This window comes from Micromys minutus (assembly GCF_963924665.1).
Source record: "Micromys minutus genome assembly, chromosome: 8".
Classification (NCBI taxonomy): Eukaryota; Metazoa; Chordata; class Mammalia; order Rodentia; family Muridae; genus Micromys; species Micromys minutus.
Genome location: NC_137977.1, coordinates 12,829,518 through 12,848,877, shown reverse-complemented (window position 1 = coordinate 12,848,877; position 19,360 = coordinate 12,829,518). Strand labels below are relative to the sequence as shown.

The window sequence follows — 19,360 nt, the reverse complement described above, 5'->3', positions numbered from 1 at the left end:
TCAATGTCTCTCCAACTTAACCTTTGATATAGGGTCTCTCACTGAGCTTGAAGCTCACTAATTCAGCTAGGCTAGCTGGCCAATGAGCTTTAGGACTCTACCTATCCCACAGTCATCAACATGGCTCTACATGAGTGTTAGGAAACCCACATAAGTCCTCCTGCCCTGTGGCAGACACATTACTGAAGGAGCCATCTCCCCAGCCCTACAGGTTCATTTTTTCCACACAAAATCCCAGGGGGCTAAGCTAAAAGTCTATAGTGAATTCCCTTGTCTCGCAGGGTCAGTTGTTAAAATAGCTAAAGAGTCACCTCTCCACAGTAAGCAGATTTGAAGGCTTTTACCAAGTAACAGGCTCCAAATTGAAGTTGCAAATATCCATTTTTAGTTCCACCGTGGAAAACTTGAATTTGAGTTGAGCCTGTGGTCCTCTGGTAGGACTGTGGCATCCCCCCTGTGCAGAAAGGTCCCACACCCCAGACACATGGTCACCTTTTCCAGACCGTTGCTAATATGCGCAGCTACATCCACCTCATTCCCACCTGGGTGTCCCAGTTCCCTTGCCATGCTTATTGTTAAGACACCCACAGCTGGCACAGACCATGGCATTGCCAGAAGGTCCCGTTGGCAAGCATTTCCTGAGGCTGTAGACGCCCTACAGCTGCCTTGCATCTGGTGTTCCTCACCTCTGTTTTCTTTCAGACTTTGTCTTGCCAGAATCTGTCACTAACAATTCTTTACTGGCATTCATCAGAGACCAACTCTATCTTCAAGAAAAGTTGCCTCTCCTTAGGTTTTCAGAGATACCTATCACACAGGATAAAACCAGTGTGGAAAAGCTCGTGTTCCCAATGGTACCTGTCCCCAGTGTTACCTGTGGAAACCAAGAGTCATGACCTCAACTCCTTCTGTGGGCAAATGGATAAGTTAGAGATTCCTAATCTCCCTTAAAAGATATATGAGTGACAATATTAGGAGGTACATATGCACTACATGCATATATAACCCCAAAGGGGATAAGTTATTAACATACACACCGACACACCTGAGTCACACAAGTTTTTCAGAGAGAAGGAAGCCAGCCTCAAAACGTTACACACTACAAGATTCCATGTGACCCCAGAAAGACAAGACTGAAGTAGTCTATAGAAAATCAATGGTTGTCAAAGATTTTGGATAAGGGGTTATGATGGTTATAAAACCTGGAGGGAAAGATCCACTTTAATGTATAAAGCAATAAAATCCAATGTTTAAAAACAGTCATCTACTTAGCCTGAATCCCATGTGATGAGTCCAAAGCCCTAGTGAAGCAGTATCTCTCCCAAAGTCCCCTAGGGTTCTACCCTTACTTTTCCTATCCACCTCATCCCATCCTATGAGGCGACCAGTACATAAGACCCTATTCCAAGCAAGTGGCTCTACCCAGTAGAATTTCACTGTGGCAGAGGAAAGTGCAGTCTTATGTTAGCATCTGCCTTCCCTAAATTATTTCCAAGGCATGAGTAGGAATGTGAAAAGATAGAGGGTTTTCTTAATGTCTCTAGTAAAAGTTAAAAAAAAAAAAAGAAAAGAAAAGAAAAGAAAAAGCACACTGGTCTCAAACCCAAGGCAGGCTAGAGTTTTCTGCCTTTGTTTTTATCAAGGAAATGCCAGTTTTTAAATTCTATGTTATTATACCACCATTTATTTTGTTGAAATTGATTCTGGTTAGAAACCACCCAACTTGCAATATAATTTCTCAGACTTCAGAATATGTATCCCCCCCCCACTCACATTAACATTTCTGTTCAGTAGATTGGTGCATCTGACTCATTGGGGCCCTAAACGTGACCGTAATTCAATAAAGCACAACGAACTCTGTGTGGCAGTGGTTTGTGGGCTTTTCCAGGAACAGTTGTATTTGGAGTGACCTCTCCCAGGACCTTCTCATTTGTAAGGAACTGTCCTCGTTTGCTTTTCTGATGCTGAGATAAAACATTGACCAAAAGCAACTTAGGGGTTGGATGGCCCTGTGTGTCTTACACTTCCAGGTCATAGGCAATCACTGGGGAAATCTGGGACAGAAACACAGGCAGAAAATGAAGCAGAAACCATAGAGGCATCCTGTTTGCTAGGCTGTTTTCTGACTCACGTTCAGCTTTTTTTTTCCCTGTGGGGCGGGGGGGCATAGTCTAGATCCAATTGGCTAGAGCTAGTACCGCCCACAGTGGGCTGGGTCCTCCCATGTCAATGACCTATCAAGACTATTCCATCACAAACACGGTCACAGGCCAATTTGATGGAGGATATTTTCATTTGAGGTTTTCTATTTCCAGGTAACTCTGAAGTGTGTCACATTGACAGTGAAAACTAATCAGGAATAGACATGGATAAGGTTTGTTACCAGTTTCTGGATGGGAGGGAGCTGTGTCTGCATGAAATGATAGGCTTATTAGAACTGTAGTGATCTGGTGGGGTTGAGAAGTTACAAGTCCAGAGACTGATTATCCTATCTTGTCTAGCTTTAGCTTCTTCCCTCTCAAATATCCATTTTTTGCCCATCTCTGTCTCAGAACTAATAGATAGACTAATAGATAAAAACTAATAGACAAAATTAAACAAAAATCTATTATGATAACATACCCCAAACTTCCACCAACTCAAAAGCTAAGTGTGTCTTCAGAAAACACCTGAGGCCTTTAGAAACCCTTCCCCCATCTTGCCATAACCATCTCTCTGATATATAACCACCTCTCTGATATTCCCACCAATATATATTAAACTTACCTTGATTGATGACTTTGTCTTGAAAAACTATAAAATTTCATGAAGTTGTTTGCATTGTGGAACATGTAATGTGAATTAACCTAAATCTGTGTTTAGGTTAATCATAGTCACTCAAGTTTGGCTCTAGAATAAACTCTTATTCCTTTTAAGGTGAGAACTGCCCTTTTGTAGACAGCAGGATAGCCAGAAAGGAAGGAGCAAGAGAGGAGTCTCTGGTCTGTGCCACACCACGTCCATGACTGTTTCCTGCCATGACTATCTAACAGGTATCTCTGCCCTCAGCAGCAAGTGCTTAATGTAAGAAGTAAATATCAGGGTTGAAGAGATGTCACACAGTTAAGAGTACTGCCTGCCCATCTAAAGCACCTGGGTTCAGTTCTCAGTACCCACATGGCAGCTCACAGACATCTGCAGCTCCAGTCCCAGGGGACAACTTTTCTAGTTTCCACGGGCATTAGGAATGTACATGCTGGACAGGCAGATACAGGCAAATACATGCAGACAGAACTCCCATAAAATAAAAGTAAAAATAAATCTTAAGAAAAAAAGAAATAAATGCAAGGGGGCTGGAGAGATAGTTCAGCCCTTGCTGCTCTTCCAAAGAAGCCAAGTTCAGTTCCCAACACCCACATCAGGTTTGCTTACAACTGCCTATATCCAGCTGCAGGAGGTATGCTGACCCCTTCTGGCCTGTGAGGGCACCTGCTCACAAATGTGCACACATATCCCGACACGTCAAGAATAAATCAATCTAAAGGAGAAGAATGAGTTGGAACAGCAAATGTAACAAGCAGGTGTTAAGGCTCACACCTGTCATCTTAGCATTCAGGAAGCAGAGGCAGGAGCATCACTGTGAGTTCAAGAACAGCCTACTCTACATTGAGATCTAGCCAGGGACTACATAGAGGAGACACTGTTTGGTCGATACAACTGTCTTCAGTTCATTAGGAGAAACAAGTCTCCGGTTATATTCCAGCAAAGGATTCTAGAGCCTTCTAAGGCTTTTCTCCCCATCGCTGTAGTTGCTTCTATAGACTCACAGCCAGCAGTCTAACGACAATCCTCAGGGTGAGTGACAATGATGCTTGGGATTTAGGTGTGACAATCTGAATGAAGGCACTTTAGAACCAAGACAGCCTGTTCAAGGTCACTATGGAAACCAATGCTCCCACTTCTGGGAGCAACCTCAACGGTCTGTGACTCTCCTACAAGAGAGGGATGCGATAGAGACCACAAGAGTACAGATGTGAGGCCATGACAACATAAAGGAGATGGGCTCTGCCTCCAGGGGCTGCACCTCTGCCCAGGACTCAGAATTAACAAGCAGAAACCTTGTGTCTTCCTGACTTGTGAATCATTTCTTCCAAGTCAAGGTGCTAATTCAAAAGGGGAACTGTCGATATGGGTAAGTCTCAGTATGAAATGTCCTCCTCCTATTCTCATTACTGCCTTCTAATCACCTAGCTGGGGACCACATGGTGTGGCTCACCAGGAACAATTTACACTTTTACATGGTATTCGTTTCTGCAGCTGCTGTAACTGGCTACCATGAACTAAGTGTCTTAACAAGTCAAATTTTATGATCTGAAATTAAGGTGTCAGTAGAACTATGTTCTCAGGACCAACTTCACAGAGTGATCCTTTGCTGACCAGTTGGTTGTTAGCCAACTTTGGTCCTTGCTGGACCATAGAATGCCATTTTAACCTCTGCCTTTGTCTTCATGTGGCTGTTTACCCGGCTGTGTTCACACTACCCCGGCTGTGTTCACACTGTCTTTCTCCTCCTCTTTTTCTCTTTTCCTCTTGTAGCATCAGTCATATCTGATTTGGATTTGTCCTAATGACTGAGTTGCATCTGCAAGACCCTCTTTATCTGGACTGGGGTTTAAGGCTTCAACCCCGACGTTTTAATGGTGAGGGCACAATCTAGAACATTAACCAACCTTGTTCACTAGAGTCATTGCATAAACCAATAGCTCTGTGTCAACTCCATCTTTTTCCTCCAGGATTTCCATGATGTTGGACCAGGGTTTGACACCTACAAATAAAGCAAAGATCAGTGAGAGAAGTAATTCAACAGCACACATTATTCCAGTCACACTGAAGTTTCACCAAGGATTCCTGCTCCAGGGATGGAGATTGTCTTTTAGTCACTGCATATGTAATGTGGACACATCTATAAGCTGGACTTGTGCCACCCTCCAACCACAATCCTGGCTCATGTTTGTCATTAGTATCTATAACCATTTGTTTGAGAAGTCTCCTTTATATCAAATATATAATTTTAAAGTCTGGTCATGTACACACTTTTGGGAGGCAGACTTCACTGACTGAAAAAAAAAAAAAAAAAAAAACCTTCCATAAAGTACTTGCTGAAAGTTCACCAGCACACACTGAACAGATTATGGATACCTTTGTTTACTCTATTAGTTCCAAGCAATAACAGTGGCACAGCTTTCCAGCCAACACCTAAAGCAAAAGAATACTATCTGTAATCCACCACGGTACAGAAATTGTCTGGGCGTCTGTCAGGAACAAAGTCTGGTAGATAACTACCCTTAATGGGTGTAGAATCTAATGGAGTAGCCAGATAAAAACCCAAATACAGACACCTGCAGAGAGCCAGCATCTGGGAAGTGATAGGAATATTTACAGCTGAGGTTACAATGACAGCAAGAGAGATGTAGTAAGAATGGCTGTGAAAGGCTTGGGACTAAAGGTACCTCTCCCAGCGAGCCCAGATACTGAAGGCTCTAGGAGAGAGCTAGAAAACATTTCCCATTCAAGACCACTGAGTCAGGCAGAAGGTCACAAAGGATGAAACAATCTCTGGCACAGTTCCATGCCTGAGATAAATATTAGGAGAGATGGAAGCACTGGCTTTCCCTTGGGATGGTGGGCTGCAACCAGAACCTTTCTCTGTGTGATTCCTCTATACATTATCTCAAAGGGATATTACTTATTTTTGCTTGATACAGTGAATTCACAGAGAACCAAAACAAGGCAGTTTCCAAATGCTGGGGCTTGGCGGGGTTGTGACAGAGCTGATCTTGGCCTTGAGATAGACATTTCCCAAAGGCGGAGCCAGTAACACCGCATTCATCTCTGCACTTTCAGCACAGAGTCAGTGAGATGCCTGAGAACCAGAACAATGTTTATGGAAGAGAGGGAAGATGCACACGGTGAGAAAATAAATAAATCAGGAGGGCTGAAGAGTAGGCTTTCTACAAGACATGACACACAGATATGACATCTCTCCCAGAGAGTGACCCTGGTATCATCCATTAGCTGAGTTATCCAGCCAGTTAGAACCAAGTGAACTTTGGCCTGTCTTTTTAAACTCTGAGCACACAGACATGCTCTCCCTCCTACTACCTACTGAATTCTCTCCTGATATTTAGCACCAAACTTCTCTGCAGTTAGCACCAGGCTATAGTTGTTCTTCAAGCAACCAACAAAGACAGCCAACCAGTAGATCCTTGGTCTCACTGTCCCAAGGAGTTCAGGAAGTATCTGCTTGTGTTTCTATTGGGGCACCAATCAAGGACTATAGAGTTCCCAGCAGAGAGCTAAAAAAAGAACCATGCTGGGAGAATTCACTGAAGCACTGTATCTGGAAGGAACACTGCAGCCAGTTTTTACTAACTTTTCTGGTGCTTCTGGACTCAGAACTACTTCCTCATTGTTTACTTTGAATCTAACATGACTTGTGAGGCCTGAGGAAGCCAAAGCCAAGTAACAGAGTCAGGTAACACAGAGAGAAGAAAAGAACCTCACTCTTATACACACGCGCATGCACACACATACAACACACAATACCTTCTCCCTCTCCCTCTCCCCTGCCCCCTCTTTCTCACACGCGTGCTTGCACACACACACACACACACACACACACACACACACACACACACACAGTTTTATTCTAGCCCCAAAAGTAAAAGTATAGCAGATTAGGCCAAATGTTCACATATTCATATTCATAAATATTAATTACTACCTATGAGGCACTTTTTGTTTGTATGTTTTGCAGTAATGAGGATTGAACTCAAGACCTCAGAAGACCAGCCAGGCACTCTGCCACTGAGTTACACTACTGGACCCTGGTGATAGACTCTGCCTTCTTTCTAGGCTCTTTTTAAGTGGTCCACTCTAGGCCCATGTCACACAATGAGCCCTTCGGTTAACTCATAGGTAGCCATGCATGCTTTATAAACATAAAGCCACCAAGAAAACCTGTTCTTCAACTGCTTTAGGCAGTAATAATTTTTTGAGGGCTGTTCATTTATTTTGTTAGTTTTATTTTCTGATTCCTCAATTCTGATGTTTTTTTATAAAAAAAAAAATAGAAAGATAGTTGTTCCCACTTTGCCATGCCTGTAGTTCCTGCTGAGAGAGAGAGAGAGAGAGAGAGAGAGAGAGAGAGAGAGAGAGAGAGAGAGATTCTGAAGCTTCCCTGTGAAGCAGAATTTATGGGTTATTGGCACATATGCCCATGTGGACATGCTCAGCTCCCTTCAGTCATCCCTGGCACACAGGCTGTGCTCCAGCCCAGTTGAGAGGAGCTGGAGACCACTGCTCAAGCCCGCTGCTGGAAACACCTGGAATTCATGCTGCTCTCTGCAGAACTCCATGACACATTTGTATGTTTAATTCCATCACAGAATCCTAGGACAACTTTACTAGCAGTAAATCGAGATGACGTTATATGTATGCATTACAAAAATCACAGCCAAGACCACACATGTCCGTGAAGGAGCATGCTATTGAGCCACACATGATGAGGTTTCTCTGAGCTTTTCATTAGTGATATTCCTTTGTTTGCAGCTCTTCGTGTTTAGTGGTAGGCAGATGGCAACACTTGCCAAAGGTTGAAGAAATTTTATAGGCAAGATTTACCAAGCTGAGAAAACAATCTATGGGAATATTTTTACTAATTGAGAAAAGATGGCCATCATTCTGTCTTGTTGGACAGACTTAGGATAGTAGAGGCCTCAGGCTGGGACTGTGGAATGAAGCTTGGATGCTGGAAACAAAGCCCTAGGTTCATCTGAGGGTTATTCCCACTCTACAACATGCCATGGATGCAGTGTGAACTCCAGAGATGGATGCTAAAAGACCCTACTCAACAAGGCCGAAAGAAAACCTCAGATCCATGAGAAGGATATCTAAGTATCATGGTCACATGGCAAGTGCCCTTGAGATACCCAACATTTAAGAGAGGCTCAAAGAAAGCCCAGACATTGTCCTAGAGTAACTCCAGAGCTGGGAAGTGGAACACATGTCCAGCAAGGATAAATCCAGGGAATCACCATGTTCCCACATACCCACCATTTGCTTCAGGTTCTAACAACATGGTTCTGAGGAAGTCAAACAGTATCTTAGCCACTGGTTATCCTTATTTATGACTGTTAGTTGGCCCTGTAATCTGTTCATAGTTCCTATCTGGTAGCAGATAGCAACATGCTGTGGTAGAGGGAAAGTGGGTGTGGTTTAGGACCCACCTTCCAGACTCTAGCCTCTGACCCTGCCTGAGGCTCTGCCCTCTTTGTGTACTCCTACAGAGAAAGCAGGAGTTGCTTCTAGGCTGGACGAACCATGCCAGACCTGGCATCTGCCTGTGTGTTCAGAGAAAAACTGTAGGTGCCCAGTTCATAGTCCTGGGTGGCTTTTGTTAGCTCAAACCAGGAAGCTACTGTTTTTCACATTCTGGATGGGCATCAGAAGGGAATCTTCAGCAACTTTGAGTCAGACATAACAGGTTGAAATAAAGAATGCAACCTAGACTTCTCTTTTTCCCAACAGCCACACCTAGTGTGGCTTTGTCCATAAGTGTGCATGAGCTGTGTGGGAATAAGTAATGTACTGTGTAGCCCACCAGCCTGTTGATAGCAAATGTGATTTGGGATCATTTATAGACTGGATTTTCAAACTATTACAATCATGAAAAGAAAAATATTATTCAAATGTTTCTTACTTATTTGAGTCTTTGTTGGGGTGTTAATGAAGGCAACTGGGTCCTCTTAAGGAGAAAAATGAGCAAGAGATGAAACAGGCATCCCAGCATGTCAGCTAAAGGTTTCACACCACTACAGAAAACAGCATGGTTCACACTAATGCAACTACAGCCCCTACTTTCTTCTTTTCCTTTTGAAGACAAGCTCTTTCTAGGTAGCTGTGATGGTTTGTACAGGTTCAGCCCAGGGGGTGGCACTATTAGAAGGTGTGTCCCTGTTGGAATAGGTGTGGCCTTGTTGGAGTAGGTGTACCACTTTAAGACTCTCATTCTAGCTGCCTGGCATTGAGTATTCTGCCAGGCTGCTGCATGTTCCCACCATGATGATAATAGACTGAACCTGTGGACCTGTAAGCCAAACCCAATTAAATGTTGTCCTTGTAAGAGTTGCCTTGGTCATGGTGTCTATTCACAGCAGTAAAACCCTAGGCTAACTTCAAACTCATGGTTCTACTGCTTCAGCCTCTTCAGTGCTGAGATTATGTGTGGTGTAGGCTACTCTTTTCTACCTGTGTGCAGAATGCCTGTCTGCTCAGGACAGCTGAGCGCTGAACAGTAAGATGGGAGACAGACACTGCCCTTGAGTGGGGAATACTCAAGTCAACAGATGACAGCACAGCAGAAAGAAAGGTTGTTTGGGAGCCTTTTGAACTTGTGGGATGAGGAAGGGTGTTACAAAGCAGGAGGGAGATGGCATGGCAGGTGGTCCCTTACTCAGAAAGGCTCAGGTGTTTTAATGCTGTAGGCACTAGGGACCTGCCGACAGGGTTCGATGGAATGATTAAGAATTATATTTCAGGGTGGTGAGTGATAGCAGATCAAGAAATGCTGAGACCCCTGAATAAGCCACTGCATAGGCAGAGGGAAGGAGGGTAGAAAGCTCAAGGAATATCTATGGGTCAGTGTGACGCAGGGCAAAGGAAAGAAGACAGGACATGAGGTGACCTAAACTGGATCAGGATAATATGTGCTCTGTATGGTTTCAGTGGTAGAAGAAAAAGACAATGGTCTGATATGTCCTGGCTAAGACCACATGTGCGTTTTCTTCATTGTCATGTACATTGCCAGCCATCATCTCTATAGCTACTACTGTAGGTCCTTTATAGAGATGTCTCCATACAGTGGATATTCCCAGTGACTCACCAGAAGATGGGATGCCTCCCTTTCTAAGACACTGGGATCTGTGCCCCAGAGCAGGAGCTGCTCACCTCTTTTGGTGTCAACAGCAGAAACAGCCTGAATGAGAAGCGGTGCATTGGACTCAGAATACTCCACAAAGACCAGCAGAAGCTTCAGGGCCGTCTTCACCACCAGGCGAAACTGGAGAAAAGACAAAGCATCACACAGAAGCACAGGCATCCCCACCCACTTGAATGCATTCTCCCCTTCACCCACAGGCAGCACCCAATGATCCAGCAAACCTGGAGCTCCTCTCAGGGATCACCAGATTCCTTAACTAGCTCCTTATTTACCCTTTATTAGATGCCTCAGCAGATGGTTTTAGTGTTCCTCAAATGTGAAAATCAGGAATCTGAGGCAGAGCATACTGTCAGTGATCACATAGCTAGTGATCAGTGAAAACAAAAATTTTCCCAAGGCATTTGACTCCAGAATTCATATTCAGCTTGCCACAAAGTAAGATAGTACATGCTGAGCTGGGGACTTCATTTGAGCCCAGTGACAGCAGTCACAGTTTTTATTTTTCCAGTGAGAAAGCAGGCACAACATGTCAAATGACTTGTTCTAGGCCACAAGTGCTAGCAAGCTTGGATAAGCAAGAACCTGAGCCAACTCCCCAGTACGTAAAGGCATAGCTGGCTGCCTGGGGCCTTGGAACTCACAGATCCCAGACCCACAGCTCAACATTTGTGAGGAGCTGCAGCCAGCTCAGAATCCTTCTTTCCCACTGTAGAACTCACTCTCAGAGAAGCCATAGGCAACTCACACAGTGGAAGCTAGCATGCCTTTCTAACTCCAGATTTTTCAGTCCTAATGGGTGCTGTGTCAGCTTCCCAACCTCCCAATTGCTGCTACAATTTCTCTCTCAAAACATCCCTTCCCTTTATCCCACTTTCTTCCAATAATGTCTTCATGTCTTCCTCAAGAAACACACACACACACACACACACACATCACTCCTTATCTACCTCCTAACATCTGTTCAAATGATGCACCTCAGAACACCAAGCCAACCTCAGGCTCTCTATCCCTTCTCAAACTGTTGCTACCACTTCTCAGTCCTATAGGTATTCTTTTCCTCCAAGGTCCTTTAAATCACAGTTGGCTTAGAGGTGTCTGCTAGCTGGGCTGATCTATCAATCAATGCCAGGTAAAACAATCTGTGCCATTTCTCCCACCATAAGCCTCCATCTTGTTGAAAACCAGCTCCTGATTCTTTATGCTCTGCACCTAGAGGATGACCCATGGACTCTGTGAGGCATTCGCACACTTCAGTGACTGGGGAGTAGACATGATAGGGAAGATGAGGAGACCCCAGCAGGAAACTGTACCATACAGCTCACAGGTATGACAGTCAATCTTCCCCATTATCTTGACTTATCTGACTTAGACTCACCTAGGAGACCAAAGGCAAGTTCTGGGTGTATCTGTGAGGGGGTTGCAGAGAATTAACTTTGGGAGAAAAAGGACCTACCCTGAATATGAATAGTACCATCCTATGAGCAAGAGGACTGGATGAAAGAAAATAGGGAGAATGAAGCAAGCAAGCTGTGTGATCATTCCCTCCTTCCTGGTCCATGGGGATGTAAATAAGCTATCTGTAGCTTCAACTCTGGTCAGCACAGACCAAGGTGGTCCTACCTGGCACACTTTGGATTGTATTCTCTTAAGCCAGGACTCAAACCAATCCTCCTTCCCCAAAACTATTTATCAGTTGGGTATTTACCTTGTCATAGCAAAGAGAAAGAACCAGCCCAAGAGAAGACAGTGTAAAACATCACTTGCCCCAAGTCCTTTCTCCAAGGACTCCATGCCTCTGCACTCAGGCTCTTTCTCTGACGCCACCCTTTACCTAGGCAATTACCTGTCTTGTCCTTGGTCCCATTCTTCACAGAGAAAAAACTCCCAAGACTTACTACAACCCGTGGCTCCCCTGCCTCACCTCCCAGTGACTCCCTGTGATCTTAATCCAAATGTTAATTTCACAGGATTTAGAATCTCTACTGAGACAAACTTCCCAGCACATCTGTGAGGGATTGTCCAGACTGGGTTTCTCACTTCCTTGCCATAATGAACTGTATCTTAAAATTATGAGACAAAACAAGCCCTTCCTCCCCGGGCTCATTTTATCTGAGTATTTGTTCTACCAACTAAACAAGCAACTATTGCACTGTCCAACATGGCTGGATAGGAAGTCTGAGAAATGCCACTTGTGAAAGACAGCTTCATGAGAAGCAGCCCCTTGTCAATGACCACATCACAGAGCCTCTTTGCATCATGCACATGCCTGAGCTGGCTCCAGATGAGGCACCTCTCTCATCCATGGAATGAGTGACAGGAAACCAGGTAACATTTATATCCCCATAATCATCCTTCCCACAATCCAGTACCCCTGAGTGCCAATGCTGAAGGACCAGCTGCTTTATGGTATCCTTTGAGAAACAATGACCAGGAAGAGCACCTGTGTGCTCTGCAGAGACACCATGTAGAGCAGAATCTTTCAGTCGTGACTTGTGGGCTTTTCTACAGGGCTCCTACAGACAGAGACTAGACACACATTTGGCTACTGTGCCTAAGAACATACGCTACTTGTCCACAATCCCTCTGACACAGGAGAAGCCACTGAGCTGGCTGTACATGTGAAGGCAGTGTATCTTCACTGAACTTCTTCCAGCCCATCAGAGTGTCATAGAACAGGCCATGGCCCCAAGCTATGCTAAGCCAGGCAGAGGTCAGATGGAGGTCAAGAAACCCTCAAGTCCACCCCTTCCCTCCAAACACCTTCAAGTTCCTAACCCCTAATTCCATTCTACCAGCCATTTCTACTCTCTCCCCATCCCTTCCTGTCTAGGAAGAGGTTAAATTCCACAGCATTTTCTCAACAAGGTTTTGTGGGGTTGGGGGTGGCAGTCTGGAAGAATGAACTGTGTTTTGTATGTTTAAGGCTGGAGAAATGCCTCCAAGTAAATACAAACCCAGCAAGTCCAGGCTTGGTGGCTTCCTCTGGAGGTAGAATGTCATTATGTGGTTCCTGGGAACGAATCTGGCAGCTGCCCAGCGTGTGCTTCCATGAGGCTGGTTCTAGCAGGGCCCACTTTGTCAGCCCCACAGAATCCTTCTGAGCCTCTGTGCACTCATAGTCCTTGGCTTTCATGATCCCTGGCGCCCAGAATCTCTAAGCAATGACCCCTCCTGATGGAGATCCCTCTTTCCTAGAGAAGTAAGAATTCCTTTTCATGTTGTCCTCTCCTATGATGGAAAGCCTCTGTTTGGAGTTCTTTGGGCCTCATGATTTTATTTTATTTTTTTAAATTCCTGAACATACTTTCTATGTTTAGCAGCTCTGTGACTTTAGCTTCCACTGGGTTTATGTTTGGTGCTTTCGGAAGCTTTACTATGCCAATGGATAAATAGCAAGCACATTAGGTAATTAAAGTGCTTTGGAGGGAAGAGCACTGGAACGTTCATTTGGGGCAAATTCCTGATACTAATTGAAAGCATGTCACAACTCATCCTCAGAGGCATCCAGGACTCCTACTCAAAAAATTCTACATTATCAGTGTTGTGAAGACCTAAAAGTGGGGGAGGGCACTACTTTTAAGTAACTCCACAGTAGCCTTCACTTATCCAATTGTTACTCTCTTTGAGTAAAGCAGCCTGCACCAGTACATTACCTTCTACCACGCTCTTGATGCTGAGAGGCTAGCTCCGTATTTTCATAGCATGCATAGGGTGATTGATTTGATTCCCAAATTCACAAAACCCAATTTTATCTTAGACATATTTGCATAGGAACTGTAGTTAAAGAGTCCCAGCATAGTAGGACCAGGCAAACAAGGAAAGGCAGGCTTAAGATGGGTACAGGAAGGAACATTCAGAAGAGGGAGGGGTTAGAGCAAGCTGCAAGGATGCCAGAGCATACACTACTGCTTAGCTCAGACACTGCTTCTCAGACACATCATCCTGTCCAAGCATCCTTCCGACCTCAAATATCCAGTTTTCAGCTCAGACTGAAGCCCCTTCCCATCTTAATAAAAACAGTTCCACCACAGTGCATCAAGCACCCGGCAACCTGTCTAGCCCTGAGAGAAGAATCAGAAGATTCTCATGAAGCAAGTGTGTGACACCATGGAAAGGTTGGTTCAGAAGTCATGGAACAGACAGGCAGGTGACATGGCATCAATTGATTGAGTTCAGTGGCTCAAAACCAAATGGGCAGCAGAGGAGGGGCACCCACTGCAGGAGGCCTTGCCTGCCTGAGGCAAGACCTTTAGAGAAGGAACTGGAAACCCGATGGGTGGACTGGCTGGCCATGCTTGAGTCCCTGCCAATCCACGAGTCTTTGCTTTCACTTCCAATGGTGTCAAGAGCCCTTTTGGCTGTCCAGCACCCTTTGAGACTCTGAGGGTATACCACGGGCCTGCTCATGCTTCAAGGACATGGCCCACTGTCTACTAAGAGAGAACTCATACCTCCCCTCCCCACACAGAGAGCACCACCTACAAGAGAAGCAACTGAGTGTTCTCAGAGGTCAGCTCTAGCACTGTGATCATAGTAGGGGAAGCTCAGAGTTAGCCACAGCTAGCCCAGTCTGTCTGGTCCCCAGTGGAGCAGCAAAGCTGTGGAAGGGCCGAGGGGGGTGGTCCCTGCTCACATCAATGCCACCACTGGACAAAGTACCTCAGGCTCTAGTCTCTGCCTTTGTTACCTATATTTAATTTACATTTTAAGTATTCTAGATGAACTCTGTCCACTGTAACAAAGAACATTATGAGGGTCTTTGTTGCTTCTTATGCATCCTAGGCTGGCCCCAAATTCCCTATAGAAGTAAGGACTAGTGTTAAACTTCCATCCACCTGCTAGGATTATAGGTGTACATCGCCTTACTTGGATTTTTTATAACATTTATTTTTATAATTAAAATATAACTTAAAATGTTTTTCTCTTCTCCCTGTTCCTCCCTCCAACCCCTCCATATGACACCCACTTTGTTCTTTCTCAAATTCCTCCTCTTCTACATTAATTGCTGTTACATATTTATATATGAATGAGTGTATATGCACACATGTGTGCATGTGTTGTATTCCTAACACACACACACACACACAATAATAAAACCTTCCCCATCCATATAATGTTACTTGTATGAATATGCTTTCAGGGCTGACCACTCGGTACTGCACTGCCAATTGGGGGTGGTGTTCTTCCCTGAGGAATACTATTCTGCCTTCTTAAAACAATCTTTAGTAGCTTGAAGTTCTTTGTGAAGAGTTGGGGCCCCATGCCATTTAGTGTTCAGGTCTTATTTAAGCAACCATGTACCAGAGGATTGCTGTCATATTTTGTCTCCTAAAAAAAATGCCAGAGAAGCTACCCCCATATATTTTCACTCAGTTTTATGTGGTGCTGGGGCTCGAACTCAGGGTTTCACATGTACTACAGCTACTAGGCAAGCACTCTACCAACTGAACTATGATTCCCAGCCCTAGGAAATGGTGTTAATACTGTTTATGTTATTCTAAAACATATATCTAAGCAGGACTCTGTGACAGTCCCTTTGCATGAAAGGCATGCAGGGGCTGGGAGCACACAGTCACCATACTTTGTGAACACAGAGCACATTTGCAGTGTGGCTGGACGGAGTGCTATTCCAGGGCACTCACTAGTTTGTACTCTGTGTTCCTAGTCAGCATAAAACAGACATGTTGGCTCATGCTTTTAATACATCACTAGAGGCTGAGGCAGGAGGATCTCTGCTAAGTTTGAGGCCAGCCCAGGCTATAAAATCAGTTCCAGATCAACCTAGTCTATAGAGTGAGGCATTGTCTCCTTTTCCACAGAAAATTATGGCCCTTTAATTATTCATCTCTAAGACCCCTGATTTAACATGTTTTCAAATGCCTTACACTCCAGTTGAGATTTCTGAAGCAAGCAGTTCAAATTAAGGCCTAAGGGCCTCCACAATTGTTAAATGGCTCAACAAAAAAACTTAGGCTCCAAAATCTTTCCCTTCTCGACCTCTTAACAGAATGTCTGCAACATGATCTGGGTAGTTATTAGAAATAAAGCACAGGCCCAAACACAGTAGTACCTCAAGCACAGAATTCTGGGCACTGGCCCACAAGAATTCATAGGGATTGAAAAGATCAGGGCTGGCTCATGAGCCAGGAGAGGAAGTCACCTGCACCAAGTCACTGTACTACAGAACCAACAGTACAGTCTGAAGAGAGGAAGCCAACTCTGTGAACAGAGAAACCCAGGGTTTCAGGTGTGGGATTAGGAAGGTCTTAAGGTACTAATCAGTGAATAAGAAATTTTGTGCAATATAAAACAGATCAAGCTGTCCAGAGATGAAGATAAAAACAAAACAGAGTCACAAATCGTTATGATTAATTTAGGTGGAGTTTACCTAGAGTTGTGCAAACATCAGAAAATATCCACTTTGCTAAATTTTCCAGAGGATATTCAAAATCATGATGAGTCATTTGAAGGCCTGAGAGATGGCTCAACTATCCAACATGATGACCTGGGTTTGACCCCTGGGACCCACATATTGGAAAAAAAGAATTGACATGTGTAAGTTGTCCTCTGACCTGCACACATGAACAAGCATGTGATACAAACATGTCCCCACACTCACACACATTCACACACATAGTTAAAATGTGAAGAAAATGAAAAGGGTCAATTAATAAAATAGCATTTAACTTGCTCCTTTACTGATGAGAAAGGCATTCCAAAGCCTAGCAGGAGCACGCCAGTTAAAGATGTCTTGTTAGTGCTTGCAGAATGAAATGCTGGTTGAAGGAAATCCACAAGCTTGGATGCTTTGGCAGGAAGCAGCATGCCCAGTTTGGGGTACAAAACCCCACATTCTAAGAGGCTAAAAGAACTTGTTACTGGGCCAATTTCTAAATGAGACCAAAGGAAACAGGTCAACCTGATACTTGTCCTTAGCCAGGAAAGAGCCCCATCTTTCCTAGTGGCTGAAAACATAAGCTTTGTGGAAATATGATGGATAACATTTCCCAAGGAGAACTTTTCCTCTACAAACAAGTTGTCCTGGACACATGCCAGCAGACAACTGGTAAACCTGGCACAGTGAGTGTGCTGTCAGGAGAGCTTGGTTGTCTGAAGTCTCCATGAAGTGAGTACACACGCCAGGCAGGGACAAAGCCCCAGGGGAAGGGAGCTAAGAGCATTGACAAAGGGAACTCCAGCCTGCGGGGCTCCCAGAACTCCCTGCCTCTGCTGCCCTGAGGACCCTCTACCTATAAGATGGAAACAGTATTTTCATTTTGGGGAAAGGGTACACTGGCTACTTGAATGTCTGCATTCTTTCAAATGTGCTCCAAGGTTTGAATCACCAGCTGTGACTCTTTCTCTGGCTGCTGGGACATGGCTGTGTTCTCTGGCCACGGTAGCAGAAGCATCAAGGTTCCATCCCTGCTTTTACTCCTTGCTTTTACAGGAAAGTGTTTGCAGTGAAGCGGCAAGGCTGGTATAGAGTGAAGCCTTTCAAGAGTGGGGTGGAGGGGACCCAAATAACGCTTCCTGAAGCCACACGATGGACTAAAGAAGTGATACTTCTTGGCTGGCTGTCCCTCTAAGGCCTGGCCTTTCTTTCCGGTCTCCCCCTAATATCTTCCAAAAGCAAGGGCTTGTGAAATCAAACATGTTGTGGGGCTGGGGAAGAGGCTCGGGTGGTAAAATACTTGTCACATAGGCACAAGGACCTGAGCTCAACCCCAAATGTATAAAATAAAAGGAGGGTGTGGGTGTATGGCTTGCTTGTAATCCTAGTGTTAAGGAGGCAAGAGGATCCATCCCCCACCACCCCCAGATGGTTTTAGCCTCCTTGGTGAGAAACCCTGCCTAAAAAACACAAAGTGAACAGTGTCTAAGGTATGACATTAGAGGTTGACCTCTGACCTCCAAACACACACAGAAAAGGAATTAGGTACATTGAACTTAGTACTCTGAGTACTAAGTGCACAGGCAGGGAAGCCAGGGCTGTGCACTGCGGGGACACTGACTCTGTAACCAGTGTCTTCCTGCCAACAGCACATGAATGCACTGGGGTGGTATAGGGAGTTTTAGAAATCCTACCTAACTAATGGAATGCGGACAAATATTCACGAAGCTCAAATGCAACGCCACCCACTAAACAGGCTTTAATGATATTAAAATGGGTTTAAATAAAGCACCCAATTGGAGGCCTCTTGATTGACATGAGAAATGTGAAATGAATTCCCGTGAACCACAGCTCAGCCATGCAAGACACCATTACATGAGCATTAAATAACACTTTAAATACTACAGTGACACAGAAAATGTTTAGGACTTACTATAAAAGCCTTACACATTAGTTTTTATAATAATATCAAGATGTTGCAAACATCCATAAGCTTGCATTTTTTCTTTCATCTGTTGTCATTAACTTCATTATGAAAACTAACATTAGCCCAACTTCTATTAATGAAACATTTATTAATTCAAGTCATTTCAAAGTCAATAAAAAAAAAAAAAAACCACAAGATCCAAATCTAGTACGGATTTAGAACTGACTGGTGTTCTGAGACTTTCTTTGGCGAGGCCATGTAGAATTCAGTGACCCAGTAGATTTCATGGTGCTCAATATGTTCACAATATGTTTTTAAAACATAAAATTTATAATTGGATATTTTTCTACTTAGCTGCAGAGAGTTATCATTCTTAAATTGGCAGCAAGAAAATCTCCAAACTGAAAGTTGGGGGGAGATGGCTCAGCAGGCAACATGTTTGCCTCATCAGCATGAGGACTAGACTTTGGAGCCCCACACGTATATAAAGGCTGAGTGGGTATGATGGTCCATCTGTAATCCAGCATACCAGAGGCAGACGCCAGATGTCCCCGAGGTAATCTGGCTAGCTAGACTAGACCAATTGATAAGCTCTGGATTCAAGTGGGAGATTTCCTCAATAATACAAGGTAGAAAGCAATCACCCTAAATCATCCTCTCACCACCTGCTCTGGCCTGCCCACACATATATGGGTTTACCCATGTGAACAAGAATACACACAGATATATACAAAAAAGAAAAAGGCACGTGATCAATAAACTTGTCACTGATATTGAGCCTGTCATGGAGCTGGGGGTAAGGAAGAAACAGAGTGGCTTGAAACACAGAGGGGAGAGAAGCTTCCTCTACAGAGAGGAAAAGGTGTCTTCAGTGGCCTAGCTGAGGACAGGGGGGTGGAACCACCTTATCAAGCAGTAAAACATGCTCACGTGTGATGCCTTTCAAGAGCTCTTGAAAGCCAAATGTAGCAATGACCACAGCATGCAAACCCTAAAAACTACAGGCACAAAGACCAGCTACTCTTGAGAAACTGCTGTGTGCTCTTGAAGCAGAAGCAGA

At 44.3% G+C, this 19,360-nt stretch overlaps 1 protein-coding gene across 4 annotated transcripts in view; it reads right to left on the bottom strand.

The window, feature by feature from the left end:
• FHOD3 (formin homology 2 domain containing 3) overlaps window positions 1–19,360 on the bottom strand; it is a 394,692-nt gene that overhangs the window by 131,849 nt on the left and 243,483 nt on the right. For all 4 annotated transcript variants that reach the window (XM_080920362.1, XM_080920363.1, XM_080920364.1 and 1 more), the window contains exons 7-8: window positions 9,988–10,099; window positions 4,710–4,804 (exon numbers count right to left, since the gene is read on the bottom strand). In XM_080920362.1, the coding sequence (XP_080776488.1) occupies window positions 4,710–4,804; window positions 9,988–10,099 (207 nt within the window). The remainder of the gene's footprint in view (window positions 1–4,709; window positions 4,805–9,987; window positions 10,100–19,360) is intronic.